At 35.6% G+C, this 21,183-nt stretch overlaps 1 protein-coding gene across 1 annotated transcript; it reads left to right on the top strand.

Annotated features, from left to right (window-relative positions):
* The first annotated feature begins 245 nt into the window (after positions 1–245).
* Taf5 (TATA-box binding protein associated factor 5) lies at positions 246–19,883 on the top strand. Its single transcript, XM_069842429.1, has 12 exons — positions 246–478; positions 832–1,020; positions 2,049–2,251; positions 3,992–4,188; positions 5,726–5,924; positions 9,096–9,215; positions 12,393–12,538; positions 13,834–13,971; positions 15,300–15,493; positions 17,024–17,137; positions 18,778–18,955; positions 19,646–19,883. The coding sequence occupies exons 1-12, from the start codon at positions 383–385 to the stop codon at positions 19,855–19,857; spliced, it is 1,986 nt and encodes a 661-aa protein (XP_069698530.1). The 5' UTR covers positions 246–382; the 3' UTR covers positions 19,858–19,883.
* Positions 19,884–21,183: the final 1,300 nt, after the last annotated feature.

Here is a 21,183-nt window from a genome sequence, read left to right as displayed (position 1 = left end):
AACGATAGCACCTCCAGTGGCATGATGTCAAACTTCGTCATGACGAATCCGCGAGGCTTGAAACTTATAAACAGGAATAATATGTACAACCAGCATATATAAATGGTTATTAACTTCAATTTCTTGTTATTGAGCGCTGTAAAAATAATCATTAACGTATCACATTGTTTGCAACGGTAATATGTGTTGTTTACGCACTATCTTCTGTCAGGTGTGGTAACACTGTTTTGAAGGGCAATATTGGCACAATGTCTGGGTGGCATTTGTTTTTGTGTCGCTGGTGCGTAAGGTTGTGTTATTCGGATGGTGTGGTGGGATATTGCATGTTAATGCGATTCCTGTGGAAGGTAATTCTCCTTCACAGTTGTCATTGAACAACAAAATGCAGGCTCCAGTGACAGAAACAACGGGAAATAAAATGTCAGACAAAAATACTTTGCTGGCAGTTCTTCAGCTATTGAGGAAATATAATTTAAAGGTAATGTACACTGTCAACAGTGTAAAACGTATTATGTAAAGTTCGTGTTGTATTTTATTGAAGTTTAAAGTATTTAAACAGTTTCTTAATACTAGCATGAACACATTATATGCTCACACAGTAGTGAAAGTAGAAAATAGTATTTTGTTAAATGATGGTACGTAATTACATACACCGAGTCTGGCGTTGGTACATTTTACTGATTTAAACTTACGCCACTCGAAATTGCTTCTGATTCTGACTCTGCAGTGGGTTACAGATTTTTTTTCTCCCCCCGGTTCAGATCGTTTTACTTCATTAGGAAGTGTATGTGACAAATAAAACTTAACAGCCAATATCTTTATGTGTGACAGGGCACAGAAGAACAACTCAAAAAGGAAGCAAATCTCACAGATGTAGTAAGTACAGATGATACTGCACAGACTGACTCTGAAGTTAGTAGTGTACTGTCTGCATACAAGAGTGAAGGCGATCCAGAAGTATACGAAGGTGCATACACGGAACTTAAGAGATTCGTCGAGGGAGCACTTGATATATACAAGGTGAGGATTTATTTGTAACAGTAGGACTAGTTCGGGTATGAATTTCTTTCCAAATTTCATTACCATATTCACTTCTCTCGTTAGTTACTCCTTCATTTATTAGGCTTATGTTGTATTTTCAGTGGTTATTCTTACTTCTTTTTTACAATGTCTGTACTGTTTTACGGCTTTTAATACTGAGATTTCGAATATCGGGACACTTATGACCAGAAGATAATTTAATCGAAAAAAAATGTCATATAAACATGCGTCCTATTCTCAATATTTTCTAGTACCTAATTTCGATTAATACACACACACCTAAACTGGGCTCTAACCTTAGAGGAAATACCGCTGCCCCTGTTCGGAAGCGCGCCCGTAAGGCAGTAGGCCTACAGTAAAATATGTATGATTTTTATTGGATCTTTGGAGAAAGCGAAAAAAACAATTCTGCGTTTCGTCCTTCGTTGTTACTGCAATTTAAAGCCTGAACAATACGATCCCTTTGCAACCCTCATTCTTCTAATAAATCTTTCGCTTCTGTATCATCATATAACATACAAACAGCTGAGTTTCCCAGTAGTGTTAGTTTTTTGCCGCTTGGATCGCTAGCTGTATGCAAGCACATGTCTCTCTCGCAGAAAAAGTGGCGAAGTTTCCTTACTGTATGAATACCAATACTGGGCTATTATGATTAACTGATTAGCAAATTATGATGCAAACTTACTACTGACTGGGAAAGAGTCCGGTCTCTCCTCAGGGAGTTTTGACTGATAGCGGGGCAGATTTAAAACGTTTGCCCAGAAATTACAAAAAGATTAAATAAACTCAAATGTGTTTCATTAATGTGATAATAAGATCTTCCCATGGAAAGCGGAATGGAATGAATTCGGAGGAATAATAATATGTTTAACGAAAATTATCGCATTATCGTGTAAGTGTTATCTCATATTGCATAACGTGCTGGCAACACTGATCCTGTGATAAATGACTGTTCATCCAGTCTGTTATAAGCAAATAATAAATTGATCTTCTTTGGTTGTTGACAGCATGAACTGGGGATGATCCTGTACCCTGTGTTCGTGCACATGTATCTAGAACTAGTGTACAACGGACATGAGGAGCAGGCCATTAAACTGATGGAGAGGTTTGGTCCTGACCAAGAGGAATATTACCAGGCTGATCTGAAGAGATTGTCATATGTCACCAAGAAGGATCACATGAAAGGAAATGAACTTACTGATACATTCAAGTAAGTTTAGTGCTAATTTTTTTTAATTCAATTCTAATTTATTCAAGGCTTAACGTTCCTGTCCAACGGATGAATCACTATCAACAGTGACATATGCCTTCTCTTCATATGCACTGCGGAGAGATTTGGGATTTAACCCAGGCATATTGGTGCACAATCTAGTGATTAGAAGTTGTACACCACCATCTCTCCTAGTTTCGAGGTTTCTGACCCTGCCAGGAATCAAACACAGGCTGGCTAATCTATAGGCAGACGCGCTACCATAGAACTAGATAATGATGGTAATAATTCATTCATTATTCTGCCCAAGGGCAGGTCTTTCACTGGAAACCCAGCTTTCTCCAGTGTTTCCTATTTATCATCATTTTAAGTGTAAGCAAGCTGGGTTTGAGTCCAGAAGTTGTTTCCCTGAACAAAGATAATTTTTTTTTTTATATAGAAAACCTCTTCTAGAGTACTTTTTTCAAGTATTTTACTCTTTTGTATCTAATCTTAGACAACCTTTTGAGCAGTCTTTTCTCATAGAAGATGTTTTCTGATCCTATGATTCTTCTCTTGCCATTTGATGAGCTTTCTCATTACCTTCCTCACCAGTATCCCAGAAACCTATATGAGTTTTAATTTAATGAGAAATGATTACTGCTACCATATTCTACAGTCACTAGTATTAAATTTTTTAATGTGCTATAGATTATGTATAAGACAAATGTATCTGTATAATTCGTACTTGTACAATTGCTTCTGTCCATTTCATCATCATCATATCCGTCACGTATTAGACCCTACAGGATCTGTTACGGTCTCATGCCAGCGCTTTCGTGGTCTTCCCAATTTCCTCTTTCCTCTTGGTACGTAAGTAAGAATCTGTTTAGGCCATCTAGCGTGATCCATCCTTTCGACATGTTTTTTCCACTGAAGTCGATATTGTTGAACAAAATTAACTATAGGATCCATTTTTAGTTCCTGCAATATGTCCACATTTTTACGGTGTTCCAGCAAAGAGCATCCCGCTGTTCGTCTCATGAACCTCATTTCAGCTGTCGTCAGCCTTTGCTCATCAGCTTTTCTGATTGTCCATGCCTCGCTACCGTAAGTGAGGACCGGTCGAGCTAGTGTTTTATATACCTTTAGCCTTGTATGTTTCTGAACATGGGATGATTTGAAGACTGTGTTAATGACGCCAGTGATTTTTATAAATTTAGATATTTTGTTCGACATATCTTCATCAGTGATGTAAGAGAGGTTATACCCTAAATAGTTAAAGGAATTAACACGTTCAATTAAAGTATTATTTATCATGATCTTACTTGGAATTGGATTCTCTCTCGAAAATGCCATGACTTTTGTTTTCTCTTTTGAGATTTCCATATTGAAATCTGAGGCGGTTATTTGCTAATTATACATGGCTCTTTGTAAAGCATCCTCTGTTTGAGCGATAATAACCTGATCGTCGGCAAACATTAGTGTATCGAGAACTGTGTTTCGATTAATTTGAATTCCAGCGTGATGACTTTGCCTCCAAATGTATAAAATATGGTTCATATATATAATAAACAACAGAGGGGAATGTATGAAAGTATATGTGTAGTGTAAAAAAAAATAAGGCATCGTTAGATATACAATTTTAGAAGAAGTAAGAAAAAGAAACAGTATAAAAAATATACAAGTGTAGTCATTGAAGGCAGTGTTTGATGTTTCAAGTACCAGTACTTTATTCTAAGCAGACATGTAATCTTTCAGATCAAGTGAATTCATCATTAGAATGTCACGAGACACACTGTCCATTCTGAAGAGACACCTGCAAGAGAAGAAGCACAGTGTGCTGCTCAACATAATACAGGAGCACTTGTACTTTGATATGTACGAGGGTGTGGCTCGCAACAAGCAGCAAATAGAGGCCACTGCTGGGGCCATTGTGGGAGAAGCTACCCGACAGGGTAATAACATTGTGTGTACATAGCCAGTAGTAGGTGATTTCTGATTTGTGATACTGTTCCAATCTGAACCACATTATTATCATCATCAGGAAAATTAGAAAAATTTTATATGTAGTGAAGAAGAAACAGGGAGATAAAGTTGAGTCATAAGTAGAGCTCGGATTTATAGGTGCTAAAAATCGGAAATATATTTATTTTTATGTGCTAAAATCGGGAAAGTATGGGATAAAAAAGGAAAAATATTTAATTATGTTTCAATTATTTTATGTGAATATAAACAATACGCAGTACTAACCACTATAAATTATGCTGTCTCGTCAACTGTTGAAGAATTACAGTACGATTATTTAGTCCTGACAGTCGCTGGCGATGTGCGCCTGGGTCAGGCGAGTCCATTAAGTTACACCAAGGGATGTTCAGGTTAGTCTGTCGCCTGCAGTCAGAGCGATCGGATGTCACGCACGCGGTATAGCATTGTGTTTCCAGTACAATTAAGCTGTACTGCATTCCTTTACCGACCGCTCGGTAAATGAAACTACTATTGTTACTGATGAAAAAAATTGTTATTTTAATATGTAAGTCGCGAAAAAAGCCCATATTAAAACACGTAAATCGTGAAGAAAAAGTTTTAATTCAAACATGGCAATCACTTTTAAAAAATCGGTAATAAAATAGTCATTCCCCTACAGGCTTCCCTGGTATTAATAAGGCTGGCTACACACTAGATGGAGAATTAAGTGACTATTAAAAACATTAGGCCTATGTTCATTTGCACACTATGACAGGCTGCTTGGCTACCGAATTATCAAAATAGATTATATTCCTTAGTCTTCGTTGCATACTCTTACTGAAAATATCGTACATATCTTTTACACATTTCTTCTCATTGTGTTAGTGTGTATGCATTGTGAATACGTGGCACACAGTTTTTTATTTTTCACAGCTGAGCAGTCATGCTTTCCACATGATAAAACGTTAAAAACAAACCCGTTTTCGTACTTTTGAATATATCATTGTCGAAAATGAAATAATAGAATTTCGTGACCATTGAATGTACGATTCAGTGATATTCGTAAAAAAAATCCTTTTAACACAAAAAATTGCCTAATTCGCGACAAATTGAGACCAGAAAACATGACTAAAGAGTGAGTCCCGTTCATACCTCTGACTCAATTAGCAGAAATTCATGAAAAAATCATCCAGAAAATCGGGTGTCTCCTAATCATAAGCATGAAATGGAGGTGTATATATTATGAGGTTCCAACCTGTCTTTGGGTAGTTGACTAAACAACAGGTTAAAATCAAGTCTTACATTTTTGTTCCTGTTACAGCAACGAACTAGTTGTTAAAGGTAAAATTGGGTTAAATTTAATTTGGATCATAAGAACTATCTGTCTAGGATCAATTGCATGTTAAAAGTAGGTTAATAGTGAAGGAAAAACAATTGTGCCAGGTATATGTTTTGATGATAGTAAACCTTAAAACTTGTTAAAAAATTTAGAAATTCACTTAAATATCGTAATTTGTATATTTACAGATAACAAGGCGAAAGTATATTATGGACTACTCAAAGAACCTGACATCCAGTATCTGCCGGTTGAAGAGGAGGAAGATGGTGAAGGTGATGGGGCAGACAAGCCCAAGAAGAAGAAGGCAAAGAAAGACCCATTGTTCTCGAAAAAGACGAAGTGTGATCCCAACGCACCTCTGCTGTGTAGAATGCCACTTCCAGACTTGTAAGTCATGCATTCTTGTAAAAAAATTAGCACTGAAATGTGTCAAATGGCATTTGTGGTAGTTCGCAAACTTGCTGGTGGGCATGCTACTTGTTTTTTTTTTTTTTTTTTATGAAAGAATCTAGATATCAGCTTACAGTTAGATTATAACCAGGCACCCAGCAGGCATTTGGTGGTCTTTGTGTCCCACAGTCAGCACGTGAGACTGCATGCAAACAAGTCCAAGTTCAATCCCCAACTGTGGAAAGCATGACGTTCATGATGGAGGAAGCCAGAGTAGGAGGATTTTTCTCGGGGTTCTTCCATCTTTCCCTCAACATTCTTCACAAATCCTCTCGTTATTATCTCCAATCAGAAAATACAGCACCTTTCTTTATATATGTTGTGCTGTACCAGTCCTTGTGGCATATCCAAAGACCATTGTGATGTAACATGGTGAGCTTGCTCATAAATAGCCTTACCACCATTTGATCCAAATACAATAATTCCAATCTCTATGGTGGATGCTGTAAAACTTTCCAATGCATTCACTGCAGATTCTCCTAAACATCACTCACAAAATTCGCGTAACAAAATAATGTTTGTTGTTAGCTTTTTGTATTTGACTCTTTATTACTGATCGGAGTTGAAGGATGGCTTTGCCAATGAATTTCTGTAGGTCAGCAACACTCATCTCGCCTGCACTAGTGGAGCATCAAGAGTGCACGAGTGAACTATGTGCTTCTTTCCTCCATGCCACAAGTATGAAAAGTTGCAGTGGCAGTCTTTTAATTTTACATTAAGAAAAGTAGAAATATTTGTTGCAATTTTTCATCGTTATTTTATTGTATTTTGTAAGTACTATTAGCAAATACAACTAATCAACTCATCACATAAGGAATGCTATCCCTTAAGTAGGAATGAATATATATCTGTATTTCATTTTCTGTATTTAATATCTAAATGAATTTTGAAAAAAAAAAAGAATGTTGAAATAGGTTATTTTCCTTTACATTATTACAATAAAAATGTTTATAATCAAAGAACTAGAAATACATGCTATCCCTTAAGTAGGAATGAATATATATCTGTATTTCATTTTCTGTATTTAATATCTAAATGAATTTTGAAAAAAAAAAAATGTTGAAATAGGTTATTTTCCTTTACATTATTACAATAAAAATATTTATAATCAAAGAACTAGAAATACATGCTATCCCTTAAGTAGGAATGAATATATATCTGTATTTCATTTTCTGTATTTAATATCTAAATGAATTTTGAAAAAAAAAAAAAATGTTGAAATAGGTTATTTTCCTTTACATTATTACAATAAAAATGTTTATAATCAAAGAACTAGAAATACATGCTATCCCTTAAGTAGGAATGAATATATATCTGTATTTCATTTTATTTCATTTTCTGTATTTAATATCTAAATGAATTTTGAAATAAAAAAAAAATGTTGAAATAGGTTATTTTCCTTTACATTATTACAATAAAAATATTTATAATCAAAGAACTAGAAATACATTGTTCTAAAGTTCTCAACATAAATTCAAAAGTTTATGAACTTGAAAACAACATTACAGTTTGAGTTATTTGTTATGTGAGATACACTTTTTCATTTTTATTTTATTTTTTAAGTACTACGAGCAGTTGTAACTGACCAACTCATAACTTACGGAAAATTATCCCTTAAACAGGAACAAATATGTGTATATATTCTGTTTTACTTTATTTTCTGTGTTTAAGAAATGTATTATGAAACAACTAAACATATTGAAATGGGTTATTCCTTTTTATAATATTACAGTAACAAATATTTATGATCAAAGAATTATTAACACATTGTTCCAAAGTTCTCAGCATGAAACAATATCAAAAGTTTAAAATAGAAAACTTCATTACAGTTTGAGTTATTTTTATGCAAGATAAGTAAGCTAACTGATAAGAGAAAAAATAAACACTACAACACAAGTTTGATGTATGTGTTTCATGCAACTGCATAGCTGGTTATTTTCAAATTTACTTTTGCAGAAATTATTGTAGTTGTATATTGCTAATTTAACCTTTTTTTTTTTTTGGACATCTGACATCTTTTATTTTTTATGATATTTTCTTTCACTTTTCTTAAATAAGTACGTATTTTCCTATTGTCAGTTAAAAAATATTGATGAGGAAATCCCTCCTTTATTCACAGATCTACTGCTTTCCATCATAATTGAAATACCGTATTTGCTCGCGTAATTTGCGCACTTTTTAATTAACTTTAGCCACTGAAAAATTGGGGTCCTGTTCTGAGTTCTGAGCTGCACGATTGCCGAACTGTTCCGCGAAACTTATCACCTTCAATTTATATGACGCGGTGTAATTGTTATTTTTCTTTCCCATCTTGAAATACTGTATAAATACAAGTGCACATTAGAAGTGCTGAAAGTCAACTGAAATACAAGTATTTATGGTAGGGCTAATTTTCTATACCGGTAACTTGTCTCTACCAAGGACAAGCATTGTTAAAGTAGCGGGACTTTGGGGTTTCTTTCTGAAGCAGGTACTTCAGTTGCTGGTGAATGACCTACGATGGACTGTAGGGAAGGAGAATCCCTACTACACTGAAAAAAATATGTACGTAATCCCTCCTACACTGAAAAAAATATGTACATAAAATGTGTGTGCAAAATACACGGAGCAAAAATAAAGTTTAAAATAATCCCTTAAAAATTAGGGTGCACAAAATACGCGGGGGCGCAAATTACGCGAGCAAATACGGTATTGCACACCGACTTCACTCTGACTGTAACCCTGCGGGTACACCGCTGATAGAGATACTGCTTACTGTGCCACTCATGAGCAAATCCGGTTTGATTGCTTTCACTCAGGTTCCACAGTGAAGGAAATGAGTGCTCTTCCACAAAATCAGTGGGATGCCAAACACTGCTGTAGGCACTGAGAAAAACTACTTCCGTTAATCTGCTTTAGATGAACTTTTCATCATATTTGTCATCTTTTAATGAGTCACACTAATCTTTCATACCAGCCACTCCGTACGTTATTATTATTATGCTTAATAAATATTTCAATCAAGTTAGTGCAAGGAAAACAAGTTTTTTTTAATGATTACATCTTTTGTGTGCGTGTGTGTGTGACAAATTTTCCTTCTGAATTGATCTCTAAAATGTTACTTTCCAGAAAGGATGCTGATAAATTGGAGAAGGTGAAAGCTTTACGTGAGGCTTGCAAGAGGATGACATTGGGTCCAGATACTCTTCCATCCATTTGTTTCTACACACTTCTTAACTCAGCTGGAGTGTGAGTATCTCATGGTAAAATTATAATAATACAATACATTTATTTATAGTATGTATTTTCAAGCATCACAGCAGTCTGCATTCTTGGAATCTTGATGATGGTGATTTTTTTTCTTTTTAGTCAGATATTTGGTTCAGCATGAATATTATACAGAAACGACAGTAAAACTATATAGAGTAGTGTCCACCTGTCTGGAAAACCAGAAATATCACGGAATTGTGGAACAAATTTTTCCGTCAAATAATAATAATAATATTTAATTCAGTTGATAACAATATACATTCGTTAATACTGTATATGTAATCGGGTATTTTTTTCTGAGTTTTAACCCAAAGAGTACAAAATATATATAAGGCTACCTGGAATACAATAAGTTTAAGATGGTCACCATTCAATGAGAAAAGACTGTTGAATTATATTAGGCGGCTTTGACCAATGAGGACATTGATCGCATTCACCAAATTCAGTTTTAACCATCATACTGCTACATTTTTGTTTAAAAAATAAATTAAATTGAATGGAAATTATAAATGTCTTGCAATATAATGATCATTTAATTGTGTATATATTTTTAACCCTCAACTGGTATCGCTTTTTAAGTGTACATTATGATAACTAGCAATATGGGTCTATATTGACCCATAGATACCAGTTGAGGGTTAATACTAAATTGTAAAATATATAGTTTTAAGAAGTATTTGATGGATAGCTACTTTATTTTCAATTTCATTTTATAAATTGTAACATCAGGGGGAAAAATTACTTTGGTTCTGGAAACGGGTAGATGTCTTTAAATTTCAGTGGGCACTGTGTATAGTTGGGATGCATATAAAGTGGAGTGTGAAAATTTACAAAGAAGTGATGACTGTTAACAGTTATATTACCGGTTGTTCTGTATGGTTGTGAAACTTGGACTCTCACTCTGAGAGAGGAACATAGGTTAAGGGTGTTTGAGAATAAGGTGCTTAGGAAAATATTTGGGGCTAAGCAGGCTGAAGTTACAGGAGAATGGAGAAAGTTACACAACACAGAACTGCACGCATTGTATTCTTCACCTGACATAATTAGGAACTTAAAATCCAGACATTTGAGATGGGCAGGGCATGTAGCACGTATGGGCGAATCCAGAAATGCATATAGAGTGTTAGTTGGGAGACCGGAGGGAAAAAGACCTTTAGGGAGGCCGAGACGTAGATGGGAAGATAATATTAAAATGGATTTGAGGGAGGTGGGGTATGATGATAGAGACTGGATTAATCTTGCACAGGATAGGGACCGATGGCGGGCTTATGTGAGGGCGGCAATGAACCTTCAGGTTCCTTAAAAGCCATTTGTAAGTAAGTGATGACTGTTACAATTTCGACACAAGACCTCTATTAATTCAGGGTGTCTACTAGTAATGAAAGTAACCAAAAAGTAAGTAATTTAAGCAATTGGTAACGAATTTAAAGGATTCAAATAGTCCTGTATATATTACACATATTGTTCTGCTTTACTTATTTAATCTTGGTGTCACTGCCTGAGCTGCAGTGGTCGGTAATCGGCATTTACATATGCAAATCTAATATAGTTTAAGAAGGCTGGAGAGAAGTTGACTGTACATCTGACGACTTGAAGATCAGAGAACTTAGGAAACAAGTCTAATGACTGATCGTACTCTGTCATGTGTATACTCAAAGTGGGATAGGGTACATATTGCAAAATTGATTATCTCATGTCTTTGTTTGTTTCTTCTTTCTTCAGAAACAGCAGTCTTTTTGTAATATTTCTTCTGTCTTCAGCTGTTCGCACTCAATCACCAATTGAATAGTTTTAAAACGATGCTTGTCACTGGCTACTGACCAATTAAAACAAATTGTGATTTTAACTTGCTCTGACAAGCAAACGAACAATGTTATTGGTGCTCTTTCAAGCAAAAACGATGGTTTTATCAATGTACTTTTGAAACTACGATAAAAATGAAAATGTCAAAAATGATGACTTACGCCCTTTTAAACAAATTCAATTCATTTTCATTTCTGTTTCAGTTCCTTTCTATCATTTTTGTCAGTTAAGTATGATCTCAATATCGTTCATATTAATTTACCTTGTATATGACAGTGTAAAAGAAAGGAAAACAAAAACAATATTTCTACATAGTTAAGTTTTTCTTTTTTCCTTTGGTTTTAGCAGCTGTCTCTATAACAGAATTATGAATTTAGCCATTAATCAAACTGTAGAAATAGTGATTTACAATTCAACAAAGAGGAATTTAAAATTTGTGTAGAAGATATATCCTGGAGGTATGATGTGTCAATACAAAATCTATGGAAAGATTTACACAAAATTTTGAAATAGTTCTACTTGCTGCAAACAATAACCCAGTCATCTCCCAGCAATTTTCAGGTATTCTATATTTTTCTTTCAGATATTTGAAGCAAGGTTCATAATGTCTCTTTCTTTCACGATATAATGCACTATTCTGTGCGTCACTTCTTTCAAAACGTACTGTTGGGTTGATAACAAAGCTAATATTCATTTTCCTGTTGATTGCAATGTCAGTGCATTTGTTGAAACCTTCATTCGAGATACACAATAGCCTACTTCTTAATAGATTTCAAAATTTTCTAATGCATTTTGCAATGTTACTTATTTTGACGCAGTTCGTTGTGATGATATTCAACCACGAGTTTTAAAATAAATGCCTTTGAATTTTTTATACAACATATTTAGCATATTTCATGAACAAAAAAAGTTTTACTTTGGGAATTAATTTCTTTGCCTCATATAGTCTTAAAAATAAATAAAAGCCGGCTTTATTTTTACTATAAAAATAGGAAGAAGAGATAGTTAGATTTCCCCCACTCTTTCTCTTCTACTATCACAAAGATATTGCTAATTTCTTAGATAACAACCCTGTATTATGATAATAGGGGAACATAAATATATTGTAAGTTCACAGGGCTAACGGCTTCGAAGCTGGGTACCTGGTTCTAATGAAGTGCACTGGTAGTAATCTAAAAAATGGGGGCATGAGATAGTTACTCTGCTTGCCATTAAAAAATCACTTCACTAAATCCCCAAGGTAAAAAAAAAAGTTAGATTGAGACATTAACAGCAGCAACAATAATTGTGTCACCACCAATATAAATTATTCAACATGTTAATATGCAACGAGATCATTCTATTTGTCCACAGAGTGACAAGTGCTGAGGTGTCAGAAGATTCCAGTCTTCTTGCTGTGGGATTCACAGATTCTATTATCAAAGTTTGGACACTCGTGCCACAAAAGTTAAGAGCCATGAAATCTGCAGAACAGCTTCAGGATATAGATCGAGAAGCTGGTAAGTTGTACAAAATTGTGCTGTAAGAATGTATCGGTTAAAAAACAAAGTTGTGAATTCATCATCAACCACGGGGATTAGGCCTATTGATCTGTTCCATCTTCAAATTTGGCGTCTGTCCATCTTGTTCTTGGTCTACCAACATTTCTGTGTCCTCTTGGTTCGTAGTTCAGTATTACTTGGGTAACCAGTCGTCATTTATTCTTCTTATATGTTAGTATCTGATGTTTTTGTTGTTGTATTTTTTTCAGTCAAATTAAAAATATTTAGTTGTTGTATATTTTCGTTCTGTGATGATCTAAAAGAGTGAGACCAGCAACACTTCGAAGGAATTTCATTTCACTGGTTTCAATTTTCTTATACATCTGTGCGTGACAAAAATAAGCAATCTCTCTCTCTGTCGTCCCTTTCTTTTTTCATGCCTTTTTCCCGTTACCTTTTTCCTTACTTTCATTTCTTCACTTTTTCTTTTCTTTTTCTATTGCTTGTAGTTTCGCTACATCACAATTGATGTATCTTCTGATAGTCTTAGATTTAATTAAAGTGTAACAGAGGTTTACTCCTCCGAAATGCCAGACACCATCATGTTCGATCCTTAATTGCAACTGCTTTAAGAAAAAAGTCTTGGACAGTAGAAGAGGAAGTTTTTTGCCTTGCTACTAATGGCTCCTCTAGGCGTATTGACATCATAGCATATTCCCAGACTACCAAGAAAGGATATATAATTGATCCTACCATAAGGATTGAAACAGGGAGTAGCCAGCCGGAGGATGTCAATCAAGAAAAGATCAACATTTATCTGCCAACAGTTGATTACTTCAAAGCAAAATACCAGCTTGCAGACATTGAGGTGATTGGTCTTCTTATTGGAGCTCGTGGTGTGATTCCCAAGTTCTTTGAAAGCTTCAGGAAGACTTTTGAACTACCACAGACACTTACTGCTGACATCATAACTTCAGTTTTGAAACGTTCTTGCCAAATTCTGAGTCATCATATTCACTCTGTTTAATTTTTTTTTATTCACTTTCTATTCATATATGTTTATTTTAATTTTCTTTCTACAAAATTTATGTAAACATTTAATATTGCAAAATTCATGTAGGAGAGTATACTGAGTCCTTCTGGGCTACCTCCAATGGGAGGCAGTTATTACCTTACCTTACCTTACCTATCCCAGTGGTTTTTCTGTATCCGTGATTTTTCTTAAGTAGCAGGTTCGTGTTGTTTTGTAGTTAAGCTTTCTAAAGAAATTCTAGTGGCAGTAATTTACATACCAACTGTTTGGTCTATTACAGATGATGTATTGGTTCGCATGATGGACGACCGCTCAGCTGAAACGTGTAGAATTCTTCATGGACACAATGGACCAGTGTATCGTGTGGCATTTAGTCCAGACAGATTATTGTTACTGTCATGTTCAGAGGATACTACAGGTACAGGCCTGAGGCTTCGGAGGAAATTTATGTAAAAATATCCAAGTACAGTGAAATGCCATTTACAATGTTGAATAATTTTCAAAAGAAAAATTGTTCCAGGACAAGGTATCGAACCAGGCTAAGCGCACCAATGCTCTACCGACTGAGCTATCCAGGAACTCTACCAGACACCGACTCAACTTTTTCCTTTATATCCACATACCTCAAAGTGGGCTGACAAACCATCAAACATTCAACATTGAGTGCACATAAACTCTGTGTGACTTGAATTGTGGTGTTCTGTGATGTGTATTATGCAAATCTAGCTTTCAGATATAGCTCCCTGTGAAGGCCAGGTATCGAACCCGGGACCTTTGGCTAAGTGCACCAATGCTCTACCGACTGAGCTACTCAGGAACTCTACCAGATCCCGACTCACACAGTCAAGTCATACAGAGTTTGTGTGCACTTAGTGTTGGATGTTTGACGGTTTGTCAACTCATTTTGAGGTACCGTATGTGGATATAAAGGGAAAAATTGAGTCGGTGTCTGGTGGAGTTCTGGGTAGCTTAGTCGATGGAGCATTGGTGTGCTTGGTCCTAGGTTCGATACCCGGCCTCGGAACAATTTTTCCCTTGAAATTATTCAAATCAGCTTCACAGGGATCTATGCCTGAAAGCTAGATTTGCATTCACATTGTTGTTACTCCTTTCTGGCAGAGTGTACCACTAATAGATGGTGAATATACAGGTATCACTCTGCCATCTACCATTCTTTCTATCATTCTTCATTTTTATGTGTGTGTATATTGATACATTCCAGTGCCTCAATATGAGTAATGGAGAATTCTACACTAATACTGTCTTTCTGTAGTGCACACAATTTTCCTCACAACCAGAAACCAATGTTACAATAATCGTCATCATCATCATCAAAGTCAATGAAGTAATTTTCACTGTTGTATCACAATCAAGCTATTGTCATATTCACGTTATTCCACACACTTGGAATGTCGTATATTGTATCAGACATATTGAAGGATTTCCTAAAACTGAGCATGTTAGGATCTTCCTGTAAAAGTTGTTTGGTGAATTTGTATCACGGTATAAATGACAAAACACATCAGTAGATACTTAAAAAATCTGACATTTCTCAGAAATAAGACTACCTTCTTCCTTTTTTCTAACAAAAATATAATTCTGAATAATTACGTATGGGAAATTCGCAAACTGAATAAGTAATTTGGGCACATATGAGCAGCAATCTTCTGTACTTCTATAAATGATACAAACTGTGAGCTCTTAGATTGAAATGATAACTTTTTATTATGTTTTTTTGTAATGTAGTGCGACTGTGGAGTCTTCAGACGTGGACGTGCCTCGTGTGTTACAAAGGCCACATCTTCCCTGTCTGGGACGTGAGGTTCGCCCCACATGGCTATTATTTCGCCACTGCTGGACACGACAAGACAGCTCGCTTGTGGGCAACTGATCAACACCAGCCTCTCCGAATATTTGCAGGCCACTTCTCTGATGTTGATGTAAGTTTATAACCGTGCAGTTTCAAGGCAAACTAGTCATGACATTTTTCATGTAATACTGGTATTGTCCATCCATAAACCACAAAAGAAGTAAATTAAAATCATCAGTACCAGTTGCAGAAGAGACAGCCCTGCAATATATATTGACTACACCCCAACTCTGGCTACTAGCAACAGGCATCTATAATGAACACCGATCAAAATATCCCTCATTTATCGTGAAAAACAAAAACTGAAAAGACTACAGTAGACTTTATGTTGTCAGCAAACAGCTAGATACATTAAGAAGATGGATTGATTGGTTATGATATGTCAGAAATATATACCTATTCTGTAATTAAATAATATGCTGTTAAAAACTTTTTATACAACTGTTATTAATATATATTACTGTATAAGATAACCATGCGAACACTAATGAGAAGAAAATTTTCTAAGGTTCTGTTCCTCACTTGAGAATTGTAGTTTTTTCTTGTTATGTGTTTTGATTTCAAAGCGTGGATGATTGACAGATTCTGCCCAGTCATTAGTTTGTTGTTGTTTTCTAATGCCAGGCGTTTGACAATGAAGTCATTTGACCTCTTGCACTCCAATATTTTTCAAAGATATTATCATGACCAGCCACTGAAGCACAGATTTTGAGGTGTTCCGAATCCATTTCTTGATTTGAGTTGCACAATGGGCAGTTAGAGGACTGATATATTCCAATTCTATGCAGGTGTTTGGGCAAACAATCATGGCCTGTTGCCAATCTAAATGCAGCTACAGACGATTTTCGTGGTAAATCGGGAATTAACTGTGGATTTTGATGCAGGGAGTTCCATTTTTTCCCTTGGGATTGAGTTATCAAATTTTGTTTGTTGAAGTCTAATTATGTAGATTTGATAAATCTCTTCACAGAGTAATACGTAGATTTAGTAACAGGTCTGTAAGTAGCAGTGCTGCCCTTCTTTGCTAAAGCATCCACATTCTCATTTCCCAGGATTCCACAATGGGATGGTATCCATTGGAATACAATTCTTTTATTGAGTGATATTAATTGAGAGAGCATTTTAGTTATTTCTGCTGTTTGAGATGAAGGTGTGTGTTTAGAGATTATTGATAGAATAGCTGCTTTGGAGTCTGACAATATAACTGCATTCCTAAATTTATTGATGTGGCATAGAAGATTCCTGAGACATTCACTTATTGCAATGATTTCACCATCAAAACTTGTTGTTCCATATCCAAGAGATCTATAAAGTGAGAAGAGACAGCACGTAACACCTGCACCGGCACCTTGTTCTCTGGAGATCAAGGATCCGTCGGTGTATAAATGAAGCCAGTTTTGTGGAGGGTACCTAATATTAATTGTCTCTTAAGACAATTGTTTCAGTATTTCAGTGTTTACTTCTGATTTCAGTATTTCTTCTGTTAAATTTAGATTATATTCTATATTTAATAGAGTTAGAGGGTTTGGTTTAATTTGTCATTAGCTTATTATAAAATGATATTACAGTAATTTCCATTGTTGTCTTTGTTTCTTTCCAGTGTGTTCAGTTCCACCCTAACTCTAATTATGTGGCAACAGGCTCCAGCGATAGAACGGTGAGGCTGTGGGACTGTGTTACAGGGAACCACGTCAGACTGATGACAGGGCATAAGGTGCGTCTAGGTTTTCTTTCATTGACATTTGTAGCAGTGACATGACACAGGTATTGTCTGTGCAATCTTTCATGGCCACTGGCCTTATGGGTAAGGTTACCAGATGTCCCCATTTCTTGGGGACAGTCCCTGAATTTTGCTTCCTATCCCCATAATGTCTCCGGATTTAATAATAATAATTTGTCTCCAGATATCCCCGAACTTTAAGATAGGATAAATATTAAATAGACAATGGACTGAGCAGCAAGAGGGGAGATAACTAGTGGGGTAGTTTTAATAAAGTGTACTACAAAAAAGTGTTATTTTAATTATTGTTAATGGTGGCACCGTATATGTGAAAATGTGAGGTCCACCAGTAGAAATGCTGTGACGAAATATATATCGTATCACATAAGATACTCTGCCAAGTCCACACCTGTGGAGTAACGGTCAGCGCTTTTGGCCGCGAAACCAGGTGGCCTGGGTTCGAATCCCGGTCGGGGCAAGTTACCTGGTTGAGGTTTTTTCCGGGGTTTTCCCTCAACCCAATACGAGCAAATGCTGGGTAACTTTCGGTGCTGGACCCCGGACTCATTTCACCGGCATTAACACCATTTCATTCAGACACTAAATAACCTAGATGTTGATACAGCATCGTAAAATAACCCAATAAAATAAAATAAATAAAAAATACTCTGCCAAAGGGCAGGTCTTTCACTGCAAACCCAGCATTCTCCAATCTTTTCTATTTTCTGCCTTCCTCTTTGTTTCAGAATATAATCCATATATCTTAATATCATCTATCTGATATTTTCTTCTGCCCCGAACCTTTCTTCCGTTCACCAATCCTTCCAGTGCATCCTTCAATAGGCAGTTTCTTCTCAGCCAGTGACCCAACCAATTCTTTTTTCTCTCCCTGATCAGTTTCAACATCATTCTTTCTTCACCCACTCTTTCCAACGCAGCTTCAATTCTTATTCTGTCTGTCCATTTCACACACTCCATTCTTTTCCATATCCACATTTCAAATGCTTCTAGTTGCTTCACTTCACTTCGTCGTAATGTCCATGTTTCTGCCACATAAAGCACTTCACTATCTTTACATAAGACATTTGGAGATTAATATTTCACACATTGAAGGTAGTAGTAAATGGAAAGAGTTGAAAATGTGCTAATAAATTCGAATTATCTAACATAGCATTTATTTAGGTACATTAATTAAATTTATGGACCATAATTCAAAGTATGAGGAAGTTCATCCTGCCTTAAAAGAAATGCGTCATAAAGTATTTCCTGTGCAGTAATTGACCTAGACAAAAAAAAAAAAACTTCAGATTTTTTCGTCTATTAAATTAATGTTTTGTGTTGCGTATGTTTGCAAAATAAAATGATTAAACACTAAATCATTAATTATACAATATCATTAAATTGTCGAAATCTGTTCCAGTGAAGTCCCTATAATTCGGACTTCCACTAATTCAGGCTAGATTTTCCCCCCAATTAGTCTGACTCAGGAATCCCTCAAACATGTTGCCTCCACTAACGATCTTATCTTTTGCTTCCTTGTAGCTCACACAGCGTCCCTACTGACTACGTGGTCTGCTGTTGCACTGTTCTGGTTAGTGAATACTAAATTTGTATTTTTGTTTTTTCTTCCCCAGGCTCCAATATACTCCTTGTGTTTCTCTGTGGAAGGACGGTTCTTGGCATCAGCTGGAGCAGACTCAAGAGTCTTGCTATGGGACTTGGCACATGGCCATCTTCTTGCAGAATTGACAGGACACAAAGGACCTATACATACCCTTGCCTTTAGTCGAGATGGACACATTCTTACTTCAGGTAAGGTTCTTCTAAATATTTTCCATTTTATTTCCTGTTTTATCAATCAAAGATCTATGTGGTCTCAGAATAAACTGTTCTTCAGAGACTTGTCCACAGAGCAAGGAAACTTGCTGTAGTAAGAAACTAATTTTGCCAGGATGATCAAGGCTTTTTTATATGCCATTTCACTTCCTTGCCATGATACACAGTTTTCCTTGGCTAGGTTTGGTTCATAGTGAAGCACGGTAATCTCCAGTCTAGACCCTCAAGTTTCGTATGCACTGTTACCTCTGGATACCCAACACACAAGAAATATCTGCTCTGTTACTTTTTATAAACTCTTGCAACATGTTGTTGTTGTTATCTAATGCCGGGCTTTGGCAACGAAACCATTACCGTTCTTGCTCTCCAATATTTCTCTGTGGTGGATCCATCAGGTAGAACTTCACAGGTTATGAGATAATCTTCAGTCATTTCTTCTTCTTTGTTGCATAGAGGGCAATTTGGATTTACTCTTGCAACATTAAAAGGAGACATCGTGTTCACCTTTTTCGGAATATATCATTTATATCTTTTACGTGTTAGGACTAGTCAGGTAACGTAATTTTAACATGTGAAAGATATAAATTATATATTCCGGAGTGATATAGTGTTAAAAGTTGTGTAATCAAGATGTATTTATCTTTTTATTAAACATCTTTTTTTCAGGCTCGTTGGACTGTTCAGTTAAACTGTGGGACTTCTCTAGGCTAGCTGAGGAGATGGTATTGGAAGATGTTAATGTGTCCCACAATCCAGACATCAAGAAAAGTGACAGTTACTTGTTGCGATCGTATGGAACCAAGAATTCTCCTCTGCTCCACCTGCATTTTACTAGACGAAATGTATTGTTAGCAGCTGGAATGTATGATGGCTCATAGCAGATAATATAATGTCATATCTACAATCTTGTGTTCTTTTTATTAAATAGGGACGTTATGCTATTTATAATTCAACCCCCACAGAAAGAGTATCTAAAAAATAGTCTCCAACCTATATGTATGCCAGTTCATACCCTACCCATGAACATACTCCATAACAAATTAAATTACATTAAACATATAACTAATATTGTATGGCCCTGTTTCTTCAACATTTGTTAAATTATAACAGTGTGTTATTCCATTTTAACTGTAAACTTAACATTTGAAGCATTTCTTCAACTACTGTTAGTACTAACAGGCTGTTAAAACCCATGTTAATTTAACTGCCCAATTTCATGCAGTTAAATCATTTAACTCTCTGTTAGCATAGAAGTATCCAATATAGCTGGTGCGTTAGATGCTGAACTTTTATATTGTGATTATTTAGAAAATGATATCCATGAATACAGAAACAGAAGGGATGATTTCTGTGATTTGACAGACCAGAAGTTCATACAAAGGTATAGGCTATTTTCTGCCAAGCCTCATTTTTCACTTTCAACTTAGATCTGTTTGTTTGTTTATTCTCATTAATTGGTTTATACTGCGAAATAATTTCCAGCAGAAGGCTTCTCTCGAATGAAGAGAAATTAGTCCCATGATTTCTTTTTGTTCCGGTGTTTTCCATTTCAAAACAGCAATACCAATAGAGGATATAAGTTTTTCTATACTCTCAGGTTTGATTTATGCTTCTTTCTGTCATCTGTATTGTAGTAGCATGGAGCAGTGTATTGGTATTGCTGTTATCAAATGGAAACCACTGGAACAAAAAGAAATGGAACTAATTTCTCTTCGTTCAAGAGAAGCCTTCTGCTGGAAATAATTTCGCAGTATAAACCAATTGTTAACAAACAAACAGATCTATGTTGAAAGCGAAAAGTGAGGCTTGGCAGAAAATAGCCTATACTTTTGTATGAACTTCTGTTCTGTCAAATCACTTAAATCATCAGCTCTGTTTATGTATTCATGGATATAATTTTCTAAATAATCAAGATATAAAAGTTCATCTAATGCACCAGGCATATTGAATACTTATATGCTAACAGAGAGTTGAAAGATTTAACTGCATAAAATTGAGCAGTTAAATTAACATGGGTTTTAACAGCCTGTTAGTTCTAACAGTAGTTGAAGAAATACTTCAACTGTTAAGTTCACAGTTGAAATGGAATAACACAGTTATAATTTAACAAAGATTGAAAAAACCAAGCCAGCAGCAACATACATTTCAAAATGCGCAAAAATCAAATGCTTCTACCGGTCAGACTGGAGTACGGATTAAGTCAT

Source organism: Periplaneta americana, chromosome 12, assembly GCF_040183065.1.
Source record: "Periplaneta americana isolate PAMFEO1 chromosome 12, P.americana_PAMFEO1_priV1, whole genome shotgun sequence".
Taxonomy (NCBI): domain Eukaryota; kingdom Metazoa; phylum Arthropoda; class Insecta; order Blattodea; family Blattidae; genus Periplaneta; species Periplaneta americana.
The sequence above is the reverse complement of the archived record's forward strand: the minus strand, read 5'-3'. Positions and strand labels throughout refer to the sequence as shown.

What these genes read in the sequence shown, in the direction of transcription:
- Taf5 (XM_069842429.1), top strand. Translation starts at nt 383, where the DNA reads ATGCAGGCTCCAGTGACAGAAACAACGGGAAATAAAATGTCAGACAAA. An exon ending in AGAATGCCACTTCCAGACTT is followed by an intron (nt 5,925 to 9,095) that starts GTAAGTCATGCA and finishes GTTACTTTCCAG; the next exon opens with AAAGGATGCTGATAAATTGG. An exon ending in GCCACTTCTCTGATGTTGAT is followed by an intron (nt 15,494 to 17,023) that starts GTAAGTTTATAA and finishes GTTTCTTTCCAG; the next exon opens with TGTGTTCAGTTCCACCCTAA.